The sequence below is a fragment of the Salvelinus alpinus genome, chromosome 5 (assembly GCF_045679555.1).
Source record: "Salvelinus alpinus chromosome 5, SLU_Salpinus.1, whole genome shotgun sequence".
NCBI classification, from domain to species: Eukaryota; Metazoa; Chordata; class Actinopteri; order Salmoniformes; family Salmonidae; genus Salvelinus; species Salvelinus alpinus.
Genome location: NC_092090.1, coordinates 73,560,159 through 73,582,635, shown reverse-complemented (window position 1 = coordinate 73,582,635; position 22,477 = coordinate 73,560,159). Strand labels below are relative to the sequence as shown.

Below are 22,477 nucleotides of genomic sequence, written 5' to 3'. Positions count from 1 at the left end.
CAACAGTTTGGGGATTGCCCTTTCCTGTTTCAGCATAACAATGCCCCCATGTACAAAGCGAGGTCCATACAGAAATTGTTTGTCGAGATCGGTGTGGAAGAACTTGACTGGCCTGCACAGAGTCCTAGTTTCAACCCCAATCGAACACCTTCGGGATGAATTGGAACGCCAACTGCGTGCCAGGCCTAATCGCCCAACATCAGTTCCTGACCTCACTAATGCTCTTGTGGCTGAATGGAAGCAAGCAATGTTCCAACATCGAGAAGCCTTTCCAGAAGAGTGGAGGCTATTATAGCAGCAAAGGGGGACCAACTCCATATTAATGCCCATGATTTTGGAATGAGATGTTCGACAAGCAGGTGTCCACATACTTTTGGTCATGTCGTGTTTTTTCCTGCCATTGTAGTGACCACATTTTATTTTTTACAACAATGAACCATGGTAGTACAATAAAAAAAAATACCATGGTTTTGTACTAGCAGCATGTAGTGAAACGAAAGCCAACTAGTTGTTTACAATGTATTGTGATGGTCTGTCTCCCCACCGTTTTTCGGGTAGAGTGACCAAAAACCAAAAGTGACCATTTATGGTAACGTTACTCACATAATGCATCATTGACTACTTGCTCTGCAATTGCAAAGCGTAGGCCATTACCCTCTTAAACCCCCTTAGCTGAAAGTGAAAAACCACAACACACATGGTCTAGTTGTGTAGTGCACCCTCTTAAACCTTGGGCCTGGAAAAGGTATGGTGGGGAGAATTAAAGGAGTCTGAAACCTTGAAGATTTTAAATAGTTTATCTGGTGCTTCTCTCTTCAATACAGTTTTCAGTTGGCTCTCACTCATTCAACTGACTTAGCTACTCTTACACAATTATAAATAGCCAACATACTAAAAAAAATTGTTGTAAAAAGATATCGCAGAAAAACATTTTTTATCATGTAATTCTCAACATAACCCAAAAAACAGCAAGTTACAACGTTTCCCTTTGTTTACACTGTGAACGTTAATGGCAACGACGTTGGTCCTGTCGCCATGCAGGTTAGCTTGACTGGAGATTAGCCGACGTTAGCTTCTATGCTAACGGACGTTTATAAATGAATTAAACTATCGTAACATAAACATAACAATTATATAATTACACTTCGCGTAACTTGGTGTTTCATATCCTATGCTTTATAACTCGCTCACCGTGATGATAACGTTTAAAATATTTCGTTTATCTGGCGCTTCTCCAGTTTCAGTTGGCTAGGCAGGCACATTAGGCAGGCTACCGCGAGCAGGGTTGCCATGTCAAGCTCAATGTGTAGCCCATGACCACTCAAAACCCACACAAAAGGCCTGAAAACTTGTCCAATTAATTTTTTTCACAGCAAGAGAGGAGTTGCCATGTCTATACAAGAAATCATTTTCCATTACATTATCGAGTCAAGGAATATCATAGTAACTTGTAACGATGTTAGAAGCAACATTCGGGTTTCCTCTAAATAATAATTATTGCAAGCTATGACATAATTAACGAATTTAAATATGTTGCAAGAGAAAAGATAAATCACCCTTATTAAAGTGACCAGATCATTTTTCATCAATGGATGTTGATTTAACTCGTTTGACTGCTATGATTAAGCAATAAGGCACAAGGGGGTAGGGTATATAGCCAATATACCACGGGCTGTTCTTAAACTCGTCGCAACCTGGAGTGCTTGGATACAGCTATATTGTGGCCATATACCACAAACCCCTGGGGTGCCTTATTGCTATTATAAACTGGTTACCAACGTAATTTGAACAGTAAAAAGTAAATGTTTCGTCATACCTGTGGTATATGGTCTATTATACCACAGCTTTCAGGGCTCGAACCAGGTTTATAATTGTAAATAAATCCCCTTTGTGCATGTTTATTTTTATTATTTTACCCTTATTTTACCAGGTACGTTGTCTTTTTTTTTTTTTTCACCTTTATTTAACCAGGTAGGCTAGTTGAGAACAAGTTCTCATTTGCAAATGCGACCTGGCCAAGATAAAGCATAGCAGTGTGAACAGACAACAACACAGTTACACATGTGGAGTGAGAGTGTGAGAACACGTTCTCATTTACAGCAACGACCTGTGGAGGGGGGATGAATGAGCCATTTGTAATCATGTGCATAACTATTGATAAATCAGACAGGAGAGTTAGAATTATGAAAATTTGACAGAGGATCTCGAAATCATAATGACAATCTAAATAGCCTACCTACAACTGGTAAAAAAAAAAGTTGTCACAACGTGCGCACGTGCTGCTCTCACACCTCTTGCTCAACACACACACACACACACACTCCTCTGGTGCCATGGCGACCGCGGTGCAACTTAGAAATAGCCCATATACCCGCAACCAATACATTTAAACCGGCGACATCGTTTCCCAATTTTGCAAGAAAACTGCGAACATGGCAACACTGAGCGTGAGAGCCACAGTAGAGTGAGAGTGCGTGAAGCAACCACTAGAGCGAGCGGCTCTCTGTGGGCGGACAAGCACAACACCCCATGACTTTAAATACTGTAAATGATCGATCACAAAATCCCAAAGATTACGCGACCATATATCTCACACTGTCCAACATTTCAGTTTAGAAACACAGGGAACCCAAACATTACCATTTTTCACATCAACTAGTTCCCTTTGTCTTAGATGTTACAGACAAACTAGGACCAACAATAGTAGCATGCCTCTGACTTCATCAGAATCTTGCCCATACTGGTATATAAATCCATCAATATAATACCATCCAACGTCTTTTGACTTTGGGGGGTTTATTTATTTAATGCATTATACTGCCATTGTATTATGTTAACGCACAATTAATAAAGATGATACCATATTATAATTTTGGGTACCATTTATCATAATTGTGCGTTATCCTGGTAGAATGTATAATGCAGGTTAAAACCATTGTATTTTCATGATCCACATCTATACCATGATATTATTTATGTGCATGGCAGTACCATAGTACCAACATACTTCAAGGCTAAAACCATGTTACATTTACATGATTCAGACTATACCATTGTATAAGGGGCGGCAGGTAGCCAAGTGGTTAGAGCGTTGGGCCAGTAACCGAAATCCCCGAGCCGACAGGGTCGTTCTGCCCCTGAACAAGGGGCACTGTTCCTAGGCCGTCATTGTAAATAATAATTTGTTCTTATCTGACTTGCCTAGTTAAATAAAGGTAAACATACCATGGTAAAAACACGTCCGTTCTTTATAGCTCTATCGGAGGTCTTTTTTGAAAGCATCAAAACCGTGATATATGATCGGTAGATTGTGACTAATCTAACAAATCAATGTTTACGATATTGCCAATTTTGACTTTGTGGCTTTGGTAACTAGTGGAAACCAACATGCCGTGTTCAAAATAACTCGTAAATCTCTGACTTCAGTGCGTTCAAGACAACAACAAAAACGAGCTATGACTGGGAAACATTGTTCATTCAACTCGGAATTCCAAGTCAGAAACGAATCTTTCTAGAGCGCCAATTTTCCAACCTTGATAACTGACGTCATGGTTTGACCTCGTTTTTTTCCGAGTTCCCGGCTAGCATGAAAACACCAAGACCAAGCAAATCAAACCACCTCTGTGAAACAAGTACTTTCGGGTCACGGATTTCTGGAATCTTTCAGAATAAGAGTCACGTCCTGTATATTTTGTAAATTAATAATAGGGTGAAAATGATGGAAAGGTACAGAATTAGCGATACATTTTCAACTAGTTATCATACAAAGAATAATCAAAGTATTTCTATGAGATACTATGTAAAAAAAAAAATCCAAGCCTATTGTAGTATTTACAGCAACCTGAAGGAGTGTTATGGTAATGAGAAACATGTCAGACACTTTTTACTGCAATAATACATGTACATAGTACTTCAATCAATCACCTCACCAAACCTACATGTACATATCACCCCAACTTCCTTGTACCGCAGTACAGTGACTCTGTATCGGTTCTCCTTGTATATACCCTCGTTATTGTTATTTTATTGTGGTACTATTTTCTTTTTATCTGTTTGTTAGTTTTCTTGCTACTGCCATGGTTAAAACTGGTTTCATGACAATCACCTAGGTGCCAATACGATATGCATTGCGATTCTCTAAATTCTATATCTATTGTGATTCGATACTGTGATTTTATTGCGATTCGTGTTTCATACATATTGCTCACCACATGTAGAAGGATGAGAGAGAGTTTCGATCAGTCATAGAAATAAAGGGTCTGAAAACATTTTTGGATCCCTATTAAAAAGAAGATTGACAACAAAGTATGAATGAAAAATAGTGGTGTTTTGGTGCAGGTATATATAGCAAGCTAGCGCATAAATATTGCAATATTTCCAAAACGATATATCGTCAACAATAATAGTTCTGTGAGCTTGTGTGGCCTACCACTTCACGGCTGAGATGTTGTTGCTCCTAAACGTTTCCACTTCACAATATCATTACTTACAGTTGACCGTGGCAGTAACTGAGCTCTTCAGTAAATCCATTCTACTGGCAATGTTTGTCTATGGAGATGGCATGGTTCTGTGCTCGATTTTTATACACCTGTCAGCAACAGGTGTTGCTGAAATAACCAAATCTACTAATTTGAAGGGGTGTCCACATACTTTTGTATATGTAGAGTATTTCTTGGTAGAACGCCAGAAAGCTGGCGTTCTTTCTCTGAGTCTGGTCTGTATTTGTAATGTATTCGATGACTAGGTTTTGAATTTGGGTAGGCTCTTCGCTCCGAGAAATTACACAGTTTTCCAGTGGTGAAGAGGCTAGATTTTGGTAACTGAAGTGGTAACGGTAGAGGGAAAATTTATGAAGTGTGACAAGTTATTTTATATTACCAGGAATTAAGACTGCTTTGCTGAACAATAATGCATTTAGCTAAAGAATATGTTTTATTGAACTGTCAAACATGACCTCTGAATTAGTCGGAGAAGAATCAGTGGTTATGCTTGATCAACTGGCATCATGTTAGTTATTTTATTAATCATTTACTGGTCATCTTTATTATGATCATTTTGATCTAGCTACATGCTGATTGTTATATTAACTGCAACTATGCTAAGTAAAAAATGTATTTCTATCTGTGTTTGTATTTACATCTCCTGCCTTGTACGTATATGTTTGTCTATGAGTTGTTCAAAGCATTTAAACAATTATGCAATGACCTTTACCTGTGTTTGCTATGTCACAAAGTGGGAGTAAAAGAGAGCTGAAATATGGCAGCAGAGCAGCAACGCTGGATCCGAGTCACTCATACAGAGCTTCTATGCAAGGATGTGTGTGGTTATTATGGCAAACCCCCTCCCCTGACCATTGTCTATCTAACATCACCAATATCTTCCTTAGCAATGTTAAGGACTCATCTACTATTGTGATTCAACTTAGTTTACAATTGTTTTTAATTTAGAATTAACATTGACAGGTCCTTAAACTGGGTCACCCCCCACATACTGAGAGTGCCTTTTCCTGATGAGAGGGCTGAGGTTGTCAGTGATCCCTTTCTGCCTGCTATAACAGGTGACTGAGATATGTGGTTGTCTCACCTAGCTATCTTAAGATGATATAAGTTGCTCTGGATAAGATTGTCTGCTAAATGACTAATTGTAATGTAACGGAAGACAGTGTTCCTTTATTTGGATAAAACATGGCACCAGCAGCACAGAAATGTCAGTATGAAGAAAGCCAAATGATTAAATTAGTTTGACTAAAACATTTCCAGACTTTTTCAAGTTTCTCCTGTGTACTAACTGTGTGACACTCACAATTGTCAGCCATTATTGAGATGGATGCCAAGCGAGCACCACAGGACAAGTTTACATGCGTATGGAAGTGTAGTCAGAATGTCTTCCAGGCTCTCTCCACCTCCAATAGTGAGCCAGCAAATGCTGACGACTTCCTGTCTGGCCTGATTTACCCACCCCGGCTTCACTCCAACATGCAGTATGTGATCCACTTGGGCCTCCCTCACAGCCTCATGGCAGGAGAGTTTGGCTACTACTTCACCAATTTGGTGAGATAATGGTGTGTACATGCATACACTTGTTGATTGTACATAGTCTTCGTGCTGAGATTACGACAGTCCTTTTTGGTAATTTTCTCATTTTGTTCTCAATTTAACGTTGCGCAGTGGCCTTCATTGAGAAGCTGGATGGGCCAGCACTCAATCTTAGCCCAGAGGAGTTATATTCTGGGTCGCCGTGCTCCCTCCAAGAGGGGCAGTGAGAGGCAAAAGATGGCCCTGGAGACACAAGACCAAGGGCAGACAGAAGAAGGTGGACCAAGGAATGAACGCCCTCAAAGAGCAGTTACAGCAGTAGGTACAGTCGGTCCAGGCACAGGTAAATGAGGTAACAACCCAGTCTGCTCTGGCACAAGAACAAATTAAAGCCCAGTCAGAGTTTTTGCAAAGCTAATCTGTCTCTACTCTTGCACAGGCAGATGATGTGCAAGACCAGTTAGTGCTATTGTTACAGGGTCAAGAGTTTAACAACAACACTTGACTAACGGATACAGAGTGTTAGCCATATTAAGACTGGGGTACAGTGGTCAACCCCTTGATCCTGGTTCTTAATGCTTGTGTGAGCTTTGTGGAGTAAATATTGGTGAGTTACAGGTGATTGACAACAATAAGTATTTCTGTAGGACTATAGGAAGCAGCTTAATTGATAACAGAGGCACCAAATAATGGCACACATTTTTAGTTTGGTGGGATCCTCAAAGACAAACAGACCTCAACATTCCTTGATGCCAACTTTGGACATCAAAAGCACAACCTGATGGCAAGTGCTGATCTTGGAACCATAGTTACCACAGGCAATTATTTCTGCTATTTGGTTTCACAGATCACAAAGAGCAGTCGTCAATGTTTACATTCTTGACCTTGCTCAACGTTTTAAGGTTCTCTTATTTGTTTGCACGAGTCACTTTCATAATTACGAGATATGTGCTCTTATATGCTGTCAGAAAAAAGCTATGTATCAGACCCTGAAGTTTGTCGAATATCAGGACAGTAGGAAAGTATTTTTGTAATAATTGAGCACTTACTGTTGATTGCTGCTATCATATTTCTTAGGTTTATCTTCACTTAGTATTCTAAGTGCCTATGCAAACAATGTGATAAATCAGTAATGAAGATTGTGAATAAAATGTGAAACCTTTCATTGATAAACCCTGTAAATAAGAGGTCAAAGCAAAATCATTTATTCAATGGTTTGTGATTATGGATTACGTGTTACTTTCCAATATAAGACTTAGACTATGTTAAAGGTACAGTTAAAATCCCTTGCATTTACCTGCTCTTGTTAAGGATAAAATCTGATTGTGTTCCATGTAATCACTGTTGTGGAGTACACTGTCTACATGTTTCAAATAACGTTTCCCAAGATAATGAAGACATTTTTAGTGGATGTACAGCAGAACATCTAATTAAATATAAGGAAAGTGGACATAATTTTATTTTTGTAGTCTGTATCTGAGTTCTTCCGGTTGTCTTGAGTATCAGGTTGAGCTGTAAAGACAAGCTGCTTTGCTTAACCTTACAAAAAAAAGGATTTTCTTCCAAATACATATTGATATTATATCCATTTTAGCTCTGACTTCAGTCTTGCAATAAACCTAGTCATTTAAAAACGTTTGTGACACATATAAACAGGAAAGAATGCACCATTTACCATGGCAGAGGTGAAAGGGGCAATGTGTAAGGCTGGGTTAACTTCGCCTGGGAAAGATGAGGTGTGCTATCTTATGTTGGCCCATCTTAGTGATGAGGCACTGGATAAGGTATTGGTGTTGTACAACAGAATGTGGGAGGAGGGGAAACTACCAGGCAGCTGGAAGGAGGCAGTAGTGGTACCAATCCGGAAGGACCCAACGAGGCCAACAAGCTATCGGCCAATAGCCTTAACATCACATGTATGTAAGATTATGTAGCGTATGATAACGGAGAGGCTAACTTACTTCCTGGAGAGCAGGGGGTTAGTATCGCCACATCAGAGCGGATTCAGGAAGGGAAAGGGAACAATGGACCCAGAAGCAGAGGTCAGGAAGGCTCAGGTGAACAAGGAGACTGTTGTAGCTGTATTTTTTGATGTGGAGAAGGAGAGGTTGTTAATCAAGCATGATATTATGGGGGTAGGAGGAAGAACGTACAAATGGATAAAGGATTTCCGGTTTGGAAGGTCTATCCAGGTGAGGGTGGGGAAGTCTCTCTCAGGCAGCTACATGGTGGATAATGGTACACCACAGTGGAGTGTGATTAGTCCTCTGTTGTTCTCAATCATGATCAATAATGTTTACTCTCAGGTACAGCCGGATATTGGGAGGTTGTTATTTGCAGATGATGGGGCCTTATGGAAGAGAGGAAGAAATGTGCCATATACTGTATAGTCAGGAAGGTACAGGAAGCAATTGATGAGGTAGAGTGGTGGGCATTCATGTGGGGATTCAGGTTCTCTGTAGAGAAAACTCAGACAGTGCTCTTTACCAGGAGGAAGGTGTGAGATGAGGAATGCTTGAGGTTATATGGGAGAAACTTGGAGAGCGTGGGGGCCTTCAGGTTCCTTGAGGTATACTTTGATACTACAATGACCTGGGCAGAACACATTGAGAGAGTGGTGGGAAAGTGTAAGAAGGTACTAAATGTGATGCGCTGTCTGACAGGGAAGGAGTGGGGGGCTGGGCGTGCCTCATTAAGGACCATGTATGTTGCATTTATCCGATCTGTAATAGACTATGGAAGTATAGCGTATGGTTCGGCAGCCCGGACATCATTGGAAAGGCTAGATGTCATACAGGGACAAGGACTCAGAATATGTAGTGTGGCGTTTCGGACGTCCCCAGTGGCTGCACTACAGGTGGAGATGGGGGAAATGCCATTGCATATTAGGAGACAGCAGCTGGCAATTAATTTTTGGGTCAGCCTACAGAGACATGGTTATCTCAGGGATTTTACAGGCATTTTACAGGCATGCTGGGAACATGAGCGAAGACAGAACACGAGCTTTGGGTGGGTGGGTAATACCCAGGCGAAGGAGATGGAACTGTATGGAAGGGAGTTTAGTCCAATGGTAGCTATCCCTGTGAATCCACCATGGCTACTCCCACCTCCAGTAGTAGTTCTAGAAGTGTTGGAGAGACTACAGAAAAATAAAGAGGCTATTGATCCATCTGATTTGTTTAAGAGAAGTCTTGATACTGTGTATCAGAATTTTGTGGCCATATACACAGATGGTTCAAAAGATCCAAGGACAGGACGTACTAGGTCAGCATTTGTAGTGCAGGAATGTGGGGTGAGAGTCAGGAAACGTATTACAGATCAGCTGGCTGTATATACGGCTGAGATAATGGCCATACTGTTGGCCTTGCAGTGGTTGGAGTAAGTTAAGCTACAAACCCATGGCAGGAGTAAACAAATGGGTATACAGATAATATTTACATGTGTCCCAGCTCATGTGGGAGTGGAAGGGAACGAGGCAGTTGATGTACTGGCTAAACAAGCACTAAGTAGTGGGGATGTTGATGTGGTAGTTTCAATGAGCAAGGCAGAGGCAAAAAGCAAGATATGGACAGTGATGGTGGAGAAATGGCAGGAGCAGTGGAATAGAGATACTAAGGGCAGGCATTTATTTCAAGTATAGAGGAAAATTGGGGAGGGGAGAACGGCAGGAAGGGACAGAAGAGAGGAGGCTATATTTACAAGATTAAGGGTGAGACAGCCAGTTGAATTAGACCTTACATATGATAGGAAAGCATCCAACAGGAGACCATGGAGCATGTATGAAACACTGTCACCACCGATAAATCCACTATAATTGAGAATTTCAATAAGCATTTTTCTAGGGCTGGCCATGCTTTCCACCTGGCTACCCCTACCCGGTCAACAGCCCTACACTCCCCACAGCAACTCGCACAAGCCTTCCCCATTTCTCCTTCACCCAAATCCAGATAGCTGATGTTCTGAAAGAGCTGCAAAATCTGGACCCCTACAAATCAGCCGTGCTAGACAATCTGGACCCTTTCTTTCTAAAAATTATCTGCCGAAATTGTTGCAACCCCTATCACTAGCCTGTTCAAACTCTCTTTCGTATCGTCTGAGATTCCCAAAGATTGGAAAGCTGCCGCGGTCATCCCCCTCTTCAAAGGGGGAGACACTCTAGACCCAAACTGCTACAGACCTATATCTATCCTACCCTGCCTTTCTAAGGTCTTTGAAAGCCAAGTTAACAAACAGATTACCGACCATTTCGAATCCCACCGTACCTTCTCCGCTATGCAATCTGGTTTCAGAGCTGGTCATGGGTGCACCTCAGCAACGCTCAAGGTCCTAAACGATATCATAACTGCCATCGATAAGAGACGTTACTGTGCAGCCGTATTCATCGACCTGGCCAAGGCTTTCGACTCTGTCAATCACCACATTCTTATCAGCAGACTCAACAGCCTTGGTTTCTCAAATGATTACCTCGCCTGGTTCACCAACTACTTCTCTGATAGAGTTCAATGTGTCAAATCGGAGGGCCTGTTGTCCGGACCTCTGGCAGTCTCTATGGGGGTGCCACAGGGTTCAATTCTCGGGCCGACTCTCTTCTCTGTATACATCAAGGATGTCGCTCTTGCTGCTGGTGATTCTCTGATCCACCTCTACGCAGACGACACCATTCTGTATACTTCTGGCCCTTCTTTGGACACTGTGTTAACTAACCTCCAGACGAGCTTCAATGCCATACAGCTCTCCTTCCATGTCCTCCAACTGCTCTTAAATGCAAGTAAAACTAAATGTATGCTCTTCAACCGATCACTGCCTGCACCTGCCCGCCCATCCAGCATCACTACTCTGGACGGCTCCGACTTAGAATATGTGGACAACTACAAATACCTAGGTGTCTGGTTAGACTGTAAACTCACCTTACACTCACATTAAACATCTCCAATCCAATACCCTCGTAAAACTGATCATCCTACCAATCCTTGACTTTGGCGATGTCACTTATAAAATGGCCTCCAACACTCTACTCAACAAATTGGATGCAGTCTATCACAGTGCCATCCGTTTTGTCACCAAAGCCCCATATACTACCCACCACTGCGAACTGTACGCTCTCGTTGGCTGGCCCTTGGTTCATACTCGTTGCCAAACCCACTGGCTCCAGGTCATCTACAAGTCTCTGCTAGGTAAAGCCCTGCCTTATCTCAGCTCACTGGTCACCATAGCAGCACCCACCCGTAGCACGTGCTCCAGCAGGTATATCTCACTGGTCACCCCCAAAGCCAATTCTTCCTTTGGCCGCCTTTCCTTCCAGTTCTCTGCTGCCAATGACTGGAACGAACTTCAAAAATCACTGAAGCTGGAGACTCATATCTCCCTCACTAGCTTTAAGCACCGGCTGTCAGAGCAGCTCACAGATCACTGCACCTGTACATAGCCCATCTGTAAATAGCACATCCAACTACCTCATCCCCATACTGTATTTATTTATTTATCTTGCTCCTTTGCACCACAGTATCTCTACTTGCACATTCATCTTCTGCACATCTACCATTCCAGTGTTTTAATTGCTATATTGTAATTTCTTCACCACCATGGCCTATTTATTGCCTTAACACCCTTATCTTACCTCATTTGCACTCACTGTATATAGACTTTTTGTTTTCTTTTTTTCTACTGTATTATTGACTGTATGTTTTGTTTATTCCATGTGTAACTCTGTCTTGTTGTATGTGTCGAACTGCTATGCTTTATCTTGGCCAGGTCACAGTTGCAAATGAGAACTTGTTCTCAACTAACCTACCTGGTTAAATAAAGGTGAAATAAAAAAAAATAAAAAAAATGTGTAGATACAGTGTGGACATTATTGGAGGGAAAGAGAGAGGATGAGATCTAGTATGAGGGAGAAGGGGATACAGGAAATTAGTTTAAAGAGTATATTGAGTAGAACGTCATTAGATATAGTAGAAAGAGGAGGAAGGGAAGCGCTACTAAGGTACACTATAGTATATTTTGGTAGATAGAAGGTGCTCTTTGGTAAAAGGTGTAAATTGGTCATCAAAAAGAAAGGAGGACCAAGGCACTCTTCATATAATTAATTAAAATGCCTTTATTAGTATGGCATGTTCAATAGAAACAAAGTTGTTTAAAAACCGACGCGTTTCGGCTGCATGGCCTTCGTCAGGGAGTACAGAAAAAGGAGAATACAATGTCCTCTTTTGAAAGGCTTTTCCAATTAGCCCTAATTAGAAGAGGGAGTGGTTACCAAATTGGACACACCTAGTAAGCAATAATATACACATGAAAAGGTGAAATACTGTAGCTATGTTATCATGAGCATACAACTCCAAGCTAGAAGCATCAGAACACCCAGAGAGGCAGTTCCAACCCTAACCATGACTGGGAGAAGTGTCCAGAACAAGAAAGCAATATATTCCACAGTACTCCAGACCACAGCAAAACATGAACAACAGTCCAAACATAGCTAGAGGGCAATTGAGCAAAATGTCCACTAGATGACAGCAAATGGACCCATCACGACCCTACAGGAAGGGTGAGAAATCCATATCTTCATTTAAACCAGGGTACTTAGTGGCCTGTAGTTTGTAAATCCAAAAACTTTCCCTTTGGTTTAACTGTTTAAGACGGTCCCCTTTTCTAATAGAGGCCGGAACATGATCAATACCCATAGCTTGTAGGGAGACAGGGTTACCATGGTGTAAGGACTTGTAGTGCCTTGCCATGGGGTAGTCTTCATTGCCTACCCGTATGGCGTACTTGTGTTCCGCCAAGCGATCTTGAAGGAGTCTCTTTGTCCGTCCAATGTAGAACACCTTGCACTGTGGACATTCCAGTCTATAGATGACATGAGTGGTTTTGCAGTTAATAAAATGCTTGAGGTAATACTCCATTTTAGAAGCTGTGTCAACAAAATACTTTTTCTGTGCAATATTACTGCAATGGTTGCACTGGTAACATTTAAAAGAGCCCTTGGGTTTGTGGTCAAGCCAAGTTTTTTGAGAGTCACCCGGAAGATAACTGTGGACTAATTTGTCATTTAGGGTAGGACATCTCTTAAAGCTTATGACTGGTGGTTCAGGAAAGACTTGGCGTAGTAGCGTATCACTTTGGATGATTCCCAAATTATTTTTAATGATTATTTTAATGTTCTCTGCTTCAGTGCTGTATTTTGTAACAAAATACACTCTCTCTGATGTATCACGAGGCACTCCTCTTCGTAACAAGTTCTCTCTGTCAAGTAATCCAGCCCTTATACCTGCATCTTTTGGACCTGAACGCTGTAGCCCCGATCCAAAAAGCGATTCTCCAATTCAGCAGATTTGACACTGTAGTCTGTTTCCTGATCGCAAATTCTACGGACTCTTTGGAATTGGCCATATGGAATATTCTCTTTTAGCCTTTTGGGGTGAAAGCTGTCTGCCCTCAGAATGGTATTCCCATCTGTAGGCTTCCTAAAGATTGATGTGTGCAAATAACCTTTGTCATTTTTACTAATGTCGAGGTCCAAAAAATGAATGTTATCCTTGCTGTATTCCATAGTTAGTTTGATGTTAGGGTTAATGCTGTTAAGGTATTGGTGGAAGGAAATAAGTTCATCTTCTGAGCCGGACCAAAACAGGCAAACATCATCAATATAGCGTCCCCACCATATAATCCGGTCAAAGAAATGGTTATTAGAAGGATCCAAAATGAAGTCATTTTCCCATTTACCCAAGTACAAACCAGCGTAGGAAGGGCTGTAGCAAGCTCCCATGGCACATCCTTTGACCTGTTTGAAAATACGGTCCTGGAAGATAAAGATGTTATGATTAAAAGTCCATTCAGTCAGTGATACAATGAATTCTGTAGGAGGCATCTCAGTTTCAGGCCGGGTACTCAAGAAATGGTGCATCGCTGCCAAACCTTGTTGATGCTCAATGGTGGTGTATAGAGACTCCACATCCATGGTGACTAAAAAGGAAGCTGTACCTATATTCTTCAATTCCTTAATTTTGTTCAACACATCTGTGGTATCTTGAAGATAGGCTGGAAGTGACAACAGAAAAGGCTTAATAAAGTAATCAATGTACTTAGAGATGGGTTCTGTCAGACTTTCATTACCACTAATGACTGGTCTGCCTGGGGGGTTTTCAAGATTTTTGTGGATTTTTGGAAGAAGGTAAAAAGAAGCCATACGCGGACTGCCATTGAAAAGAAATTTGAACTCATTGTCTGAAATGTAACCATTTTCCTTAGCTTCTGTGAGGATCCCTTTCAATTCAGTTTTTAGGTCCTCTGTAGGGTTGAAGGTAAGAGATTGGTAGAATTCGTCATTGTCTAATTGACGGTAGGCTTCTGTCACATATTTGTCTTTACACCACACTACTGTAGCACCACCTTTGTCTGCTTTTTTAATTACAATCCGTTCATTTTTGGACAATGATTCAACTGCATCCCTCTCTGTCTTAGAAAGATTACGTCGTGTTTTGTTGGAATCAATTTTACCCTTAAACAGATTCTCCACATCAAAATTAACTTTCTTGGCAAATGTATTTAGTGTGTCATTCTGGACTATGGGACAAAAAGTGGACTTGGGCTTAAAAGGTGTTTTAGAGGGAACAGAAACTGCCTGACCTGAGACACTGGCGTCTGTAGTTGGAGAGATGTTTTGCTTGTACCAGGCCTTCAGATGCAGATTCCTGTAGAAACGAAATAGGTCAATCTTTGTATTAAATTCATTAGTTGAATATGTGGGGGCAAAGGACAGTCCTTTAGACAAGACCCTTATGCAATCATCAGAAAGGGGTTCTCCAGAAATGTTGATCACAGCCTTGTTCTGGTCCTGCTCCGTGTGGTTGGATAGTCTTGAATTCTTCCTCCCCCTCCGTGTTGGCCTCTTCCGCGTCCTCTCCCTCTCTTGTTGAGGAACCTGCGTGGCTCCTCTTCCTGATCTAAAAAATCTTGGGAGGAGCTGGCCTCTGAGCGTCTGGGGTGATCCTCATCGTCACTGCTTGTAAAGTTGAAAGAAACAGATCTAGGCTTCCTTCTCTGCAGATGTGATTCTGAATTCTTGCGTGTTGGTCTTCTCCAGGCAAAGACCTTGCCATCTCTATAATCTACTTCATCTCTTCTAAATTTTCTTAGCTTGTCTTGCTTCAATGTCAGAGTGAATGTGTCTACTTTCTCTTTCAAGATCTCATCACATTGTGCTTTGTTAGAAATATCACTGTGTTCTGAAATTTTCCTTTTTAAAATTCTTCAATTTCTGTTTGGACTACTTGTCTGTCCTTTTTAGAATCTTCTATTAGAAGTAGCATTAGGTCAAAAGAACACTTGTTGAGAATAGCCTCCCATTTATCTTTAAATTCAGTTTTACCTTGTGCTCCATGGACTCTTAATCATAACATCTTTATCTTCCAGGACCGTATTTTCAAACAGGTCAAAGGATGTGCCATGGGAGCTTGCTACAGCCCTTCCTACGCTGGTTTGTACTTGGGTAAATGGGAAAATGACTTCATTTTGGATCCTTCTAATAACCATTTCTTTGACCGGATTATATGGTGGGGACGCTATATTGATGATGTTTGCCTGTTTTGGTCCGGCTCAGAAGATGAACTTATTTCCTTCCACCAATACCTTAACAGCATTAACCCTAACATCAAACTAACTATGGAATACAGCAAGGATAACATTCATTTTTTGGACCTCGACATTAGTAAAAATGACAAAGGTTATTTGCACACATCAATCTTTAGGAAGCCTACAGATGGGAATACCATTCTGAGGGCAGACAGCTTTCACCCCAAAAGGCTAAAAGAGAATATTCCATATGGCCAATTCCAAAGAGTCCGTAGAATTTGCGATCAGGAAACAGACTACAGTGTCAAATCTGCTGAATTGGAGAATCGCTTTTTGGATCGGGGCTACAGCGTTCAGGTCCAAAAGATGCAGGTATAAGGGCTGGATTACTTGACAGAGAGAACTTGTTACGAAGAGGAGTGCCTCGTGATACATCAGAGAGAGTGTATTTTGTTACAAAATACAGCACTGAAGCAGAGAACATTAAAATAATCATTAAAAATAATTTGGGAATCATCCAAAGTGATACGCTACTACGCCAAGTCTTTCCTGAACCACCAGTCATAAGCTTTAAGAGATGTCCTACCCTAAATGACAAATTAGTCCACAGTTATCTTCCGGGTGACTCTCAAAAAACTTGGCTTGACCACAAACCCAAGGGCTCTTTTAAATGTTACCAGTGCAACCATTGCAGTAATATTGCACAGAAAAAGTATTTTGTTGACACAGCTTCTAAAATGGAGTATTACCTCAAGCATTTTATTAACTGCAAAACCACTCATGTCATCTATAGACTGGAATGTCCACAGTGCAAGGTGTTCTACATTGGACGGACAAAGAGACTCCTTCAAGATCGCTTGGCGGAACACAAGTACGCCATACGGGTAGGCAATGAAGACTACCCCATGGCAAGGCACTACAAGTCCTTACACCATGGTAACCCTGTCTCCCTACAAGCTATGGGTATTGATCATGTTCCGGCCTCTATTAGAAAAGGGGACCGTCTTAAACAGTTAAACCAAAGGGAAAGTTTTTGGATTTACAAACTACAGGCCACTAAGTACCCTGGTTTAAATGAAGATATGGATTTCTCACCCTTCCTGTAGGGTCGTGATGGGTCCATTTGCTGTCATCTAGTGGACATTTTGCTCAATTGCCCTCTAGCTATGTTTGGACTGTTGTTCATGTTTTGCTGTGGTCTGGAGTACTGTGGAATATATTGCTTTCTTGTTCTGGACACTTCTCCCAGTCATGGTTAGGGTTGGAACTGCCTCTCTGGGTGTTCTGATGCTTCTAGCTTGGAGTTGTATGCTCATGATAACATAGCTACAGTATTTCACCTTTTCATGTGTATATTATTGCTTACTAGGTGTGTCCAATTTGGTAACCACTCCCTCTTCTAATTAGGGCTAATTGGAAAAGCCTTTCAAAAGAGGACATTGTATTCTCCTTTTTCTGTACTCCCTGACGAAGGCCATGCAGCCGAAACGCGTCGGTCATTAGATATAGTCTTAAATATTTTGTTATCTTTTTTTAGAGCAATGGGGCTGGCAGGTAGGATTTAGTTTCTCCCTGTCTCTGGCTCACACTCCAGTACAGTAGGTTGCGGTAATGCACCATAACGTTGAATGCCAACCACTGATAAACCTCACCGAAGAAGAAGAATAAACCGGAAATAGCGACCGGCCCTAAGAATTTTTACTTGTCGGACTTTTTTGTTATTCACGGACTGGTAGTTGTCGTTATTGAGTTTCCGGACGAGAGAGAATCATGAAGATGACGGAGGAAAACAACGATGGAATTTCGACAATAACAATGGAAGATGTCCAAAGTCTTATAAAAAAGAAAGACACTATTGAAGAACAAATTAAAGCTTACTACGACGTTTTGGAAGATGTACGTTTGTAACGTTACATGGATACGTTGTTTGTTTACATTTTGGACCAACTGACGTTAGCGAGCTAACGCTAACTTGCGAGCTCAAATGTGGTTATTTTTCCAATATGTTGTAGCTAATTTACGTCAATCACTGCTAGCTTTATTCAGTCTGTATTATCTAACGTTAGAAACAACGTGTGTGTGCGTGTTGTGAGGCTATTATATGACGCAAGAAATATGATTCCCCGTCAATAATTTGTGTGTGTTCTCTTTTAGCAAGAGGTTGGAATGGAAGGTCCTTTGGTTGATGCAGAGGGATTCCCCCGCGCAGATGTTAATGTGTACCAGATCAGAACAACAAGGCACAGTATTTCTTGTAAGAGAGCTTGTAGCACTGCTGTGCAATATAACATGTTTTAACTGACACATTACTTGACAACAGTCAGACAAACTATTTACAGTGTAGTGTGTAAGGGGTTCCATTGTTCGTGAGTGCTACTGCCTACTGTATTTTCCCCCTGCTAACTATGGCCACCTTGTCGATGTGGCAGGTCTACAGAATGATCACAAAGCCATCATGGTGGAAATCGAGGAGGCCCTGCACAGGCTGCATGCTCTAGAGAAGGCGAAGCGGGAGCAGGACCAGGCAGAATCCCAGACTGAGTCCATGGAGCAGGAAGTCACCCTGCCCTCTCCCTTTGCCCGTGTGGATGCTGTCTCACAAGGCTCCCCTGCCTGTCAGGCTGTGAGTGTTTACAGTTTCTAGATTGACCTAAAAGTTATATAGAATTTGTTTACAACACAGACATTGTTATTTACTTTGTGTGTTTGTTTGGGGTTATTTAAGAGTGTTTTTTTTCTCCAGTTGTGATACATTTATGTTTTTTCCCATAGGGCTTGCGAATTAGTGATGAAATCATAGCATTTGGATCCATCAACACAGGGAACTTCCAGAACCTGCAGAATATTGCCTCAGTGGTTCAGCATAGTGAAGGGGTATGTTAGTCTGTGACTATAATAATCTTGTTATAACCACTTGTATTTTATTGTGCCAAATAACCTAATCATTGGCGGGGTAACGTGCCATTATGACAGCAATATGAAATGCAGTCACTACAGTGATAACTTACCATGCGTGACATGTTGTCTGTTCTGTTCCTTAGAAGCCATTAAACGTTACAGTGATTCGAAATGGCCAGAAGACCCAAATGGGACTTACCCCACAGCGGTGGTCGGGCAGAGGTTTACTGGGGTGAGTGTCCTACCTATTGAGGTAGAGATTAGACTGATTACTATTTGATCTAACTTTACTGTGGTTCACATTTAAAATACATGCCAAAATGCATATCATATACAGTGTCTTCAGAAAGTATTCACACCACTTGACTTTTTCCACATGTTGCTGTGTTACAGCCTGAATGAAACATTTATTATTGAGATTGTGTGCCACTGGCTTACACACAATACCAAAGTGGAATTATGTTTTTATATATATTTTTTAATAGAAATTCATTAAAAATTCAAAGCAAAAATGTCTTGCATTAATAAGTATTCAGACCCTTTGTTAAGGCAAGCCTAAATAAGTTCAGGAGTAAAAATTGGCTTAACATGTCACATATAATAAGTTGCATGGACTCCCTCTGTGTGCAGTAGTAGTGTTTAACATGATTTCTGAATGACTAACTCACCTCTGTACCCCACACATACAATTATCTGCAAGGTCCCTCAGTGGAGCAGTGAATTTCAAACACAGATTCAGCAACAAAGACCATGGAGATTTCCCAGTGCCTTACAAAGAAAGGCACCTATTGGCAGTGGTGGAAAAAGTACCCAACTGTCATACTTGAGTAAAAGTAAAGCTACCTTTTTATAGAAAATGACTCAAGTAGAAGTGAAAGTCACCCAGTAAAATTCTACTTGGGTTAAAGTTTTAAAGTATTTGGTTTAAAATATACTTAAGTATCAAAAGTAAAATTCCTTATATTAAGCAAACCAGATGGCACCATTTTCTTGTTTTTAATTTATTTACAGAAAGCAAGGGGCACACTCCAACATTCAGACATCATTTATAAATGAAGCATGTGTTTTTTAATGAGTCCGCCAGATCAGAGGCAGTAGGGATGACCAGGGATGTTCGGTTGATAAGTGAGTGAATTGGACTATTTTCATGTCCTGCTAAGCATTCAAGATGTATCGAGTACTTTTGGGTATCAAGGAAAATGTATGGAGTAAAAAGTACAATATTTTCTTTTAAGGAATGTAGTAAATTTAAAGTAGTCAAAAATATAAATAGTGGAGTACAGATACCACTGCTTATTGGTAGATGGGAAGAAAAAAAACAGACATTGAAATCCCTTTGAGCATGGTGAAGTTATTAATTACACTTTGGATGATGTATCAATACACCCAGTTCCTACAATGATACAGGAATCCTTTCTAACTCAGTTGTCGGGGAGAGGAAGGAAACCACTCCTAATGGATTTCACCATTAGGACATTGGTGACTATAAAACAGTTACAGAGTTTAATGTCTGTAATAGGATAACTGAGGATGGATTAACAACATTGTAGTTACTGCACAATACTAACCTAAATGACAAGAGTTAAAAGAAGGAAGAATATACAGAATAAAAAAAATATGACAAAACATTCATTCTGTTTGCAATAAGGCACTAAAATAAAACTGCAAAAATGTGGCAAAGATTTTATCTTTATGTCCTGAATACAAAGCGTTATGTTTGGGGCAAACACGACACATCGCTTAGTACAACTCTTCGTATTTTCAGGCATGTGGTGTGAATACTGCGTTTTCAATAAATATGCAAAAATGTCTAAAAACATATTTTCATTTTGTCATTATGGGGTATTGTGTATAGATGGGTGAGAGAGAAAAAAAATATTTAATCTATTTAGAATTCAGGCTGTAACACAAGAAAATGTGGACTAAGTCAAGGGGTATGAATACTTTCTGAAGGCACTCTAATTCATCACCTGAGATATTTATTTTAGTAGTAGTAGTTTATAAACCATTTTACATGTAGGCCATACTTGGCAGCTAAAAGCTGAATTGCAGTACACAAGTAAAAAAATATGAATGGTATGAGTATAGGTCTGGACTAAATTCTGAGTACTTTAAGCCTCCGACACATGGAGCGACAGTCAATAGCACAAGGCTTGAACAGAGTGCAGGTGGCCAACAGAAGGAGCTGAGCAGCCAGATCAGGTCGTCTGGGGGTAGGCAGGTAGCTCGAGGCGTCTCGACTTCCGTACCTGTGGAATGAGATGTCGTTTGTATTTTTTTCATTAAAATTTTCATCACCAATTTCGTGGTATCCAATTGGTAGTAGTTACCGTCTCAACGCTGCAACTCCCGTACGGACTCGGGAGAGGAGAAGATCAAGAGCCATGCGTCCTCCGAAACACAACCCAACCAAGCCGCACTGCTTCTTGACACAATGCCCATCCAACCCGGAAGCCAGCCGCACCAATGTGTCGGAGGAAACACCGTACACCTGGCGACTGTCAGCGTGCACTGCGCCCAGCCCGCCACAGGAGTCGCTAGTGTGCGATGAGACAAGGATATCCCTGCCGGCCATACCTTCCCTAACCCTAACCTCTCTAGTGGCACAGTAGCACTGCGATACAGTGCCTTCGACCACTGCGCCACTCGGGAGGCCCTTGTATTTTATCTCCCCATGCTCTCACTCAGGATACAGTCCATTCATAAATTTGGGATAATACTCTTAAGAAATGAATTCCTCACTGCCAATTCGCCACTGAATTGTAGTCCCCCTCTTCAATCAAGGAGTCCATAGAAACCGCCCAATGTAGGCCAATGTATTCCAATCAAAACCACTAGCTGGCATTGTTAGCTAAATTATAATTAATCATGTATTTCATTTCTATAGTGCTTTTCATAGAATCTCAAACCGCTTCAAGAGCAAAAAACAACAAGCAATATTATATGACAGGTCAACTAATAGAGGCCAAGTCTTTGAAAGCTGCATCCTGGAGAGATGGAGAGGGTCAGTTTATGGCTTGAGCGGAGGGAGCTGGTCAGAGGATGGTAGAGGATGGAGATTGTGTCTGCTGATGATCTTGTAGAGGGCAAGTCTGAGAACCAGTCTGACTTTTTTATAGCCATTGGACGTAGCTACTAGACTTCTCCTCTTCCATTCTGTGTAGCACCCACTTGCTCTAGCAGATCTGGTTGCCAGAAAGCTCACCACACAGTTCAGAATAGTAGCTAGTCGTCCTCATTACGAGCCCTCTGCCTCAGCACTGCTGTATTCCTCGATCTCCAATTCCTCTCACGCTTCAGGTGACTCCTCAAATGAGATGGCTATCTTGAAAAACTGGTTTGCCATTTAATTCTTGGGCAGGATTTTACTTTATCCAGACTAAATCTATACTAATTTGGCAAGCCAGCACCATGACAACTGTAGAAGATAAACTATTGACTTCTTATTAATTGTTTTCCCAACAGATGTAACATTGTGCCCATCCACAGATGATAAGGACCATGTGACCAGCAAGATCGTAAGGGTTCAACTTTACCACCAACCTTACTCTGTTATGTCACTGGATGGCTATGAGTAAAGGAATTGTTTGAGCCCATAAATTAGAAGACTGACATTTTCAACTGATTCAATGTCAATTTAATGTTCTAATAAAAAGTATTAACATTATTTTCTTTGAGTTTACATATTGCTTTCAGTGTGAAAATATATATTTTTAAATATTCATCTGACATTTCCATTTGCCCAACTCCTCACCTGATGTAACAGCTCAAAAAAACAAAAAAACATTTGACACATTTTTGATATTAGAGACATTTGCAATTTCCACAAAGCCTAAGCAATTTAGCTTGGGGAGCCATTGTAGTTTTTCTGGTTTCAGGCAAAGTTACTCAACAATAGGCGGCAGGTAGCCTAGTGGTTAGAGCGTTGGGCCAGTAACCGAAAAGTTGCTGGATTGAATCCCCGAGCTGACAAGGTA

General features: G+C 41.1%; 1 protein-coding gene and 1 pseudogene across 1 annotated transcript; both read left to right on the top strand.

Moving 5' to 3' along the window:
• The first annotated feature begins 3,715 nt into the window (after positions 1-3,715).
• On the top strand, positions 3,716-6,561 carry LOC139575334 (rab5 GDP/GTP exchange factor-like; annotated as a pseudogene).
• Positions 6,562-17,057: 10,496 nt separating this feature from the next.
• psmd9 (proteasome 26S subunit, non-ATPase 9) lies at positions 17,058-22,167 on the top strand. Its single transcript, XM_071403181.1, has 6 exons — positions 17,058-17,498; positions 17,757-17,856; positions 18,032-18,225; positions 18,375-18,476; positions 18,644-18,732; positions 21,966-22,167. Exons 1-6 carry the CDS (start codon positions 17,373-17,375, stop codon positions 21,991-21,993), a joined length of 639 nt encoding a protein of 212 aa, XP_071259282.1. The 5' UTR covers positions 17,058-17,372; the 3' UTR covers positions 21,994-22,167.
• Positions 22,168-22,477: the final 310 nt, after the last annotated feature.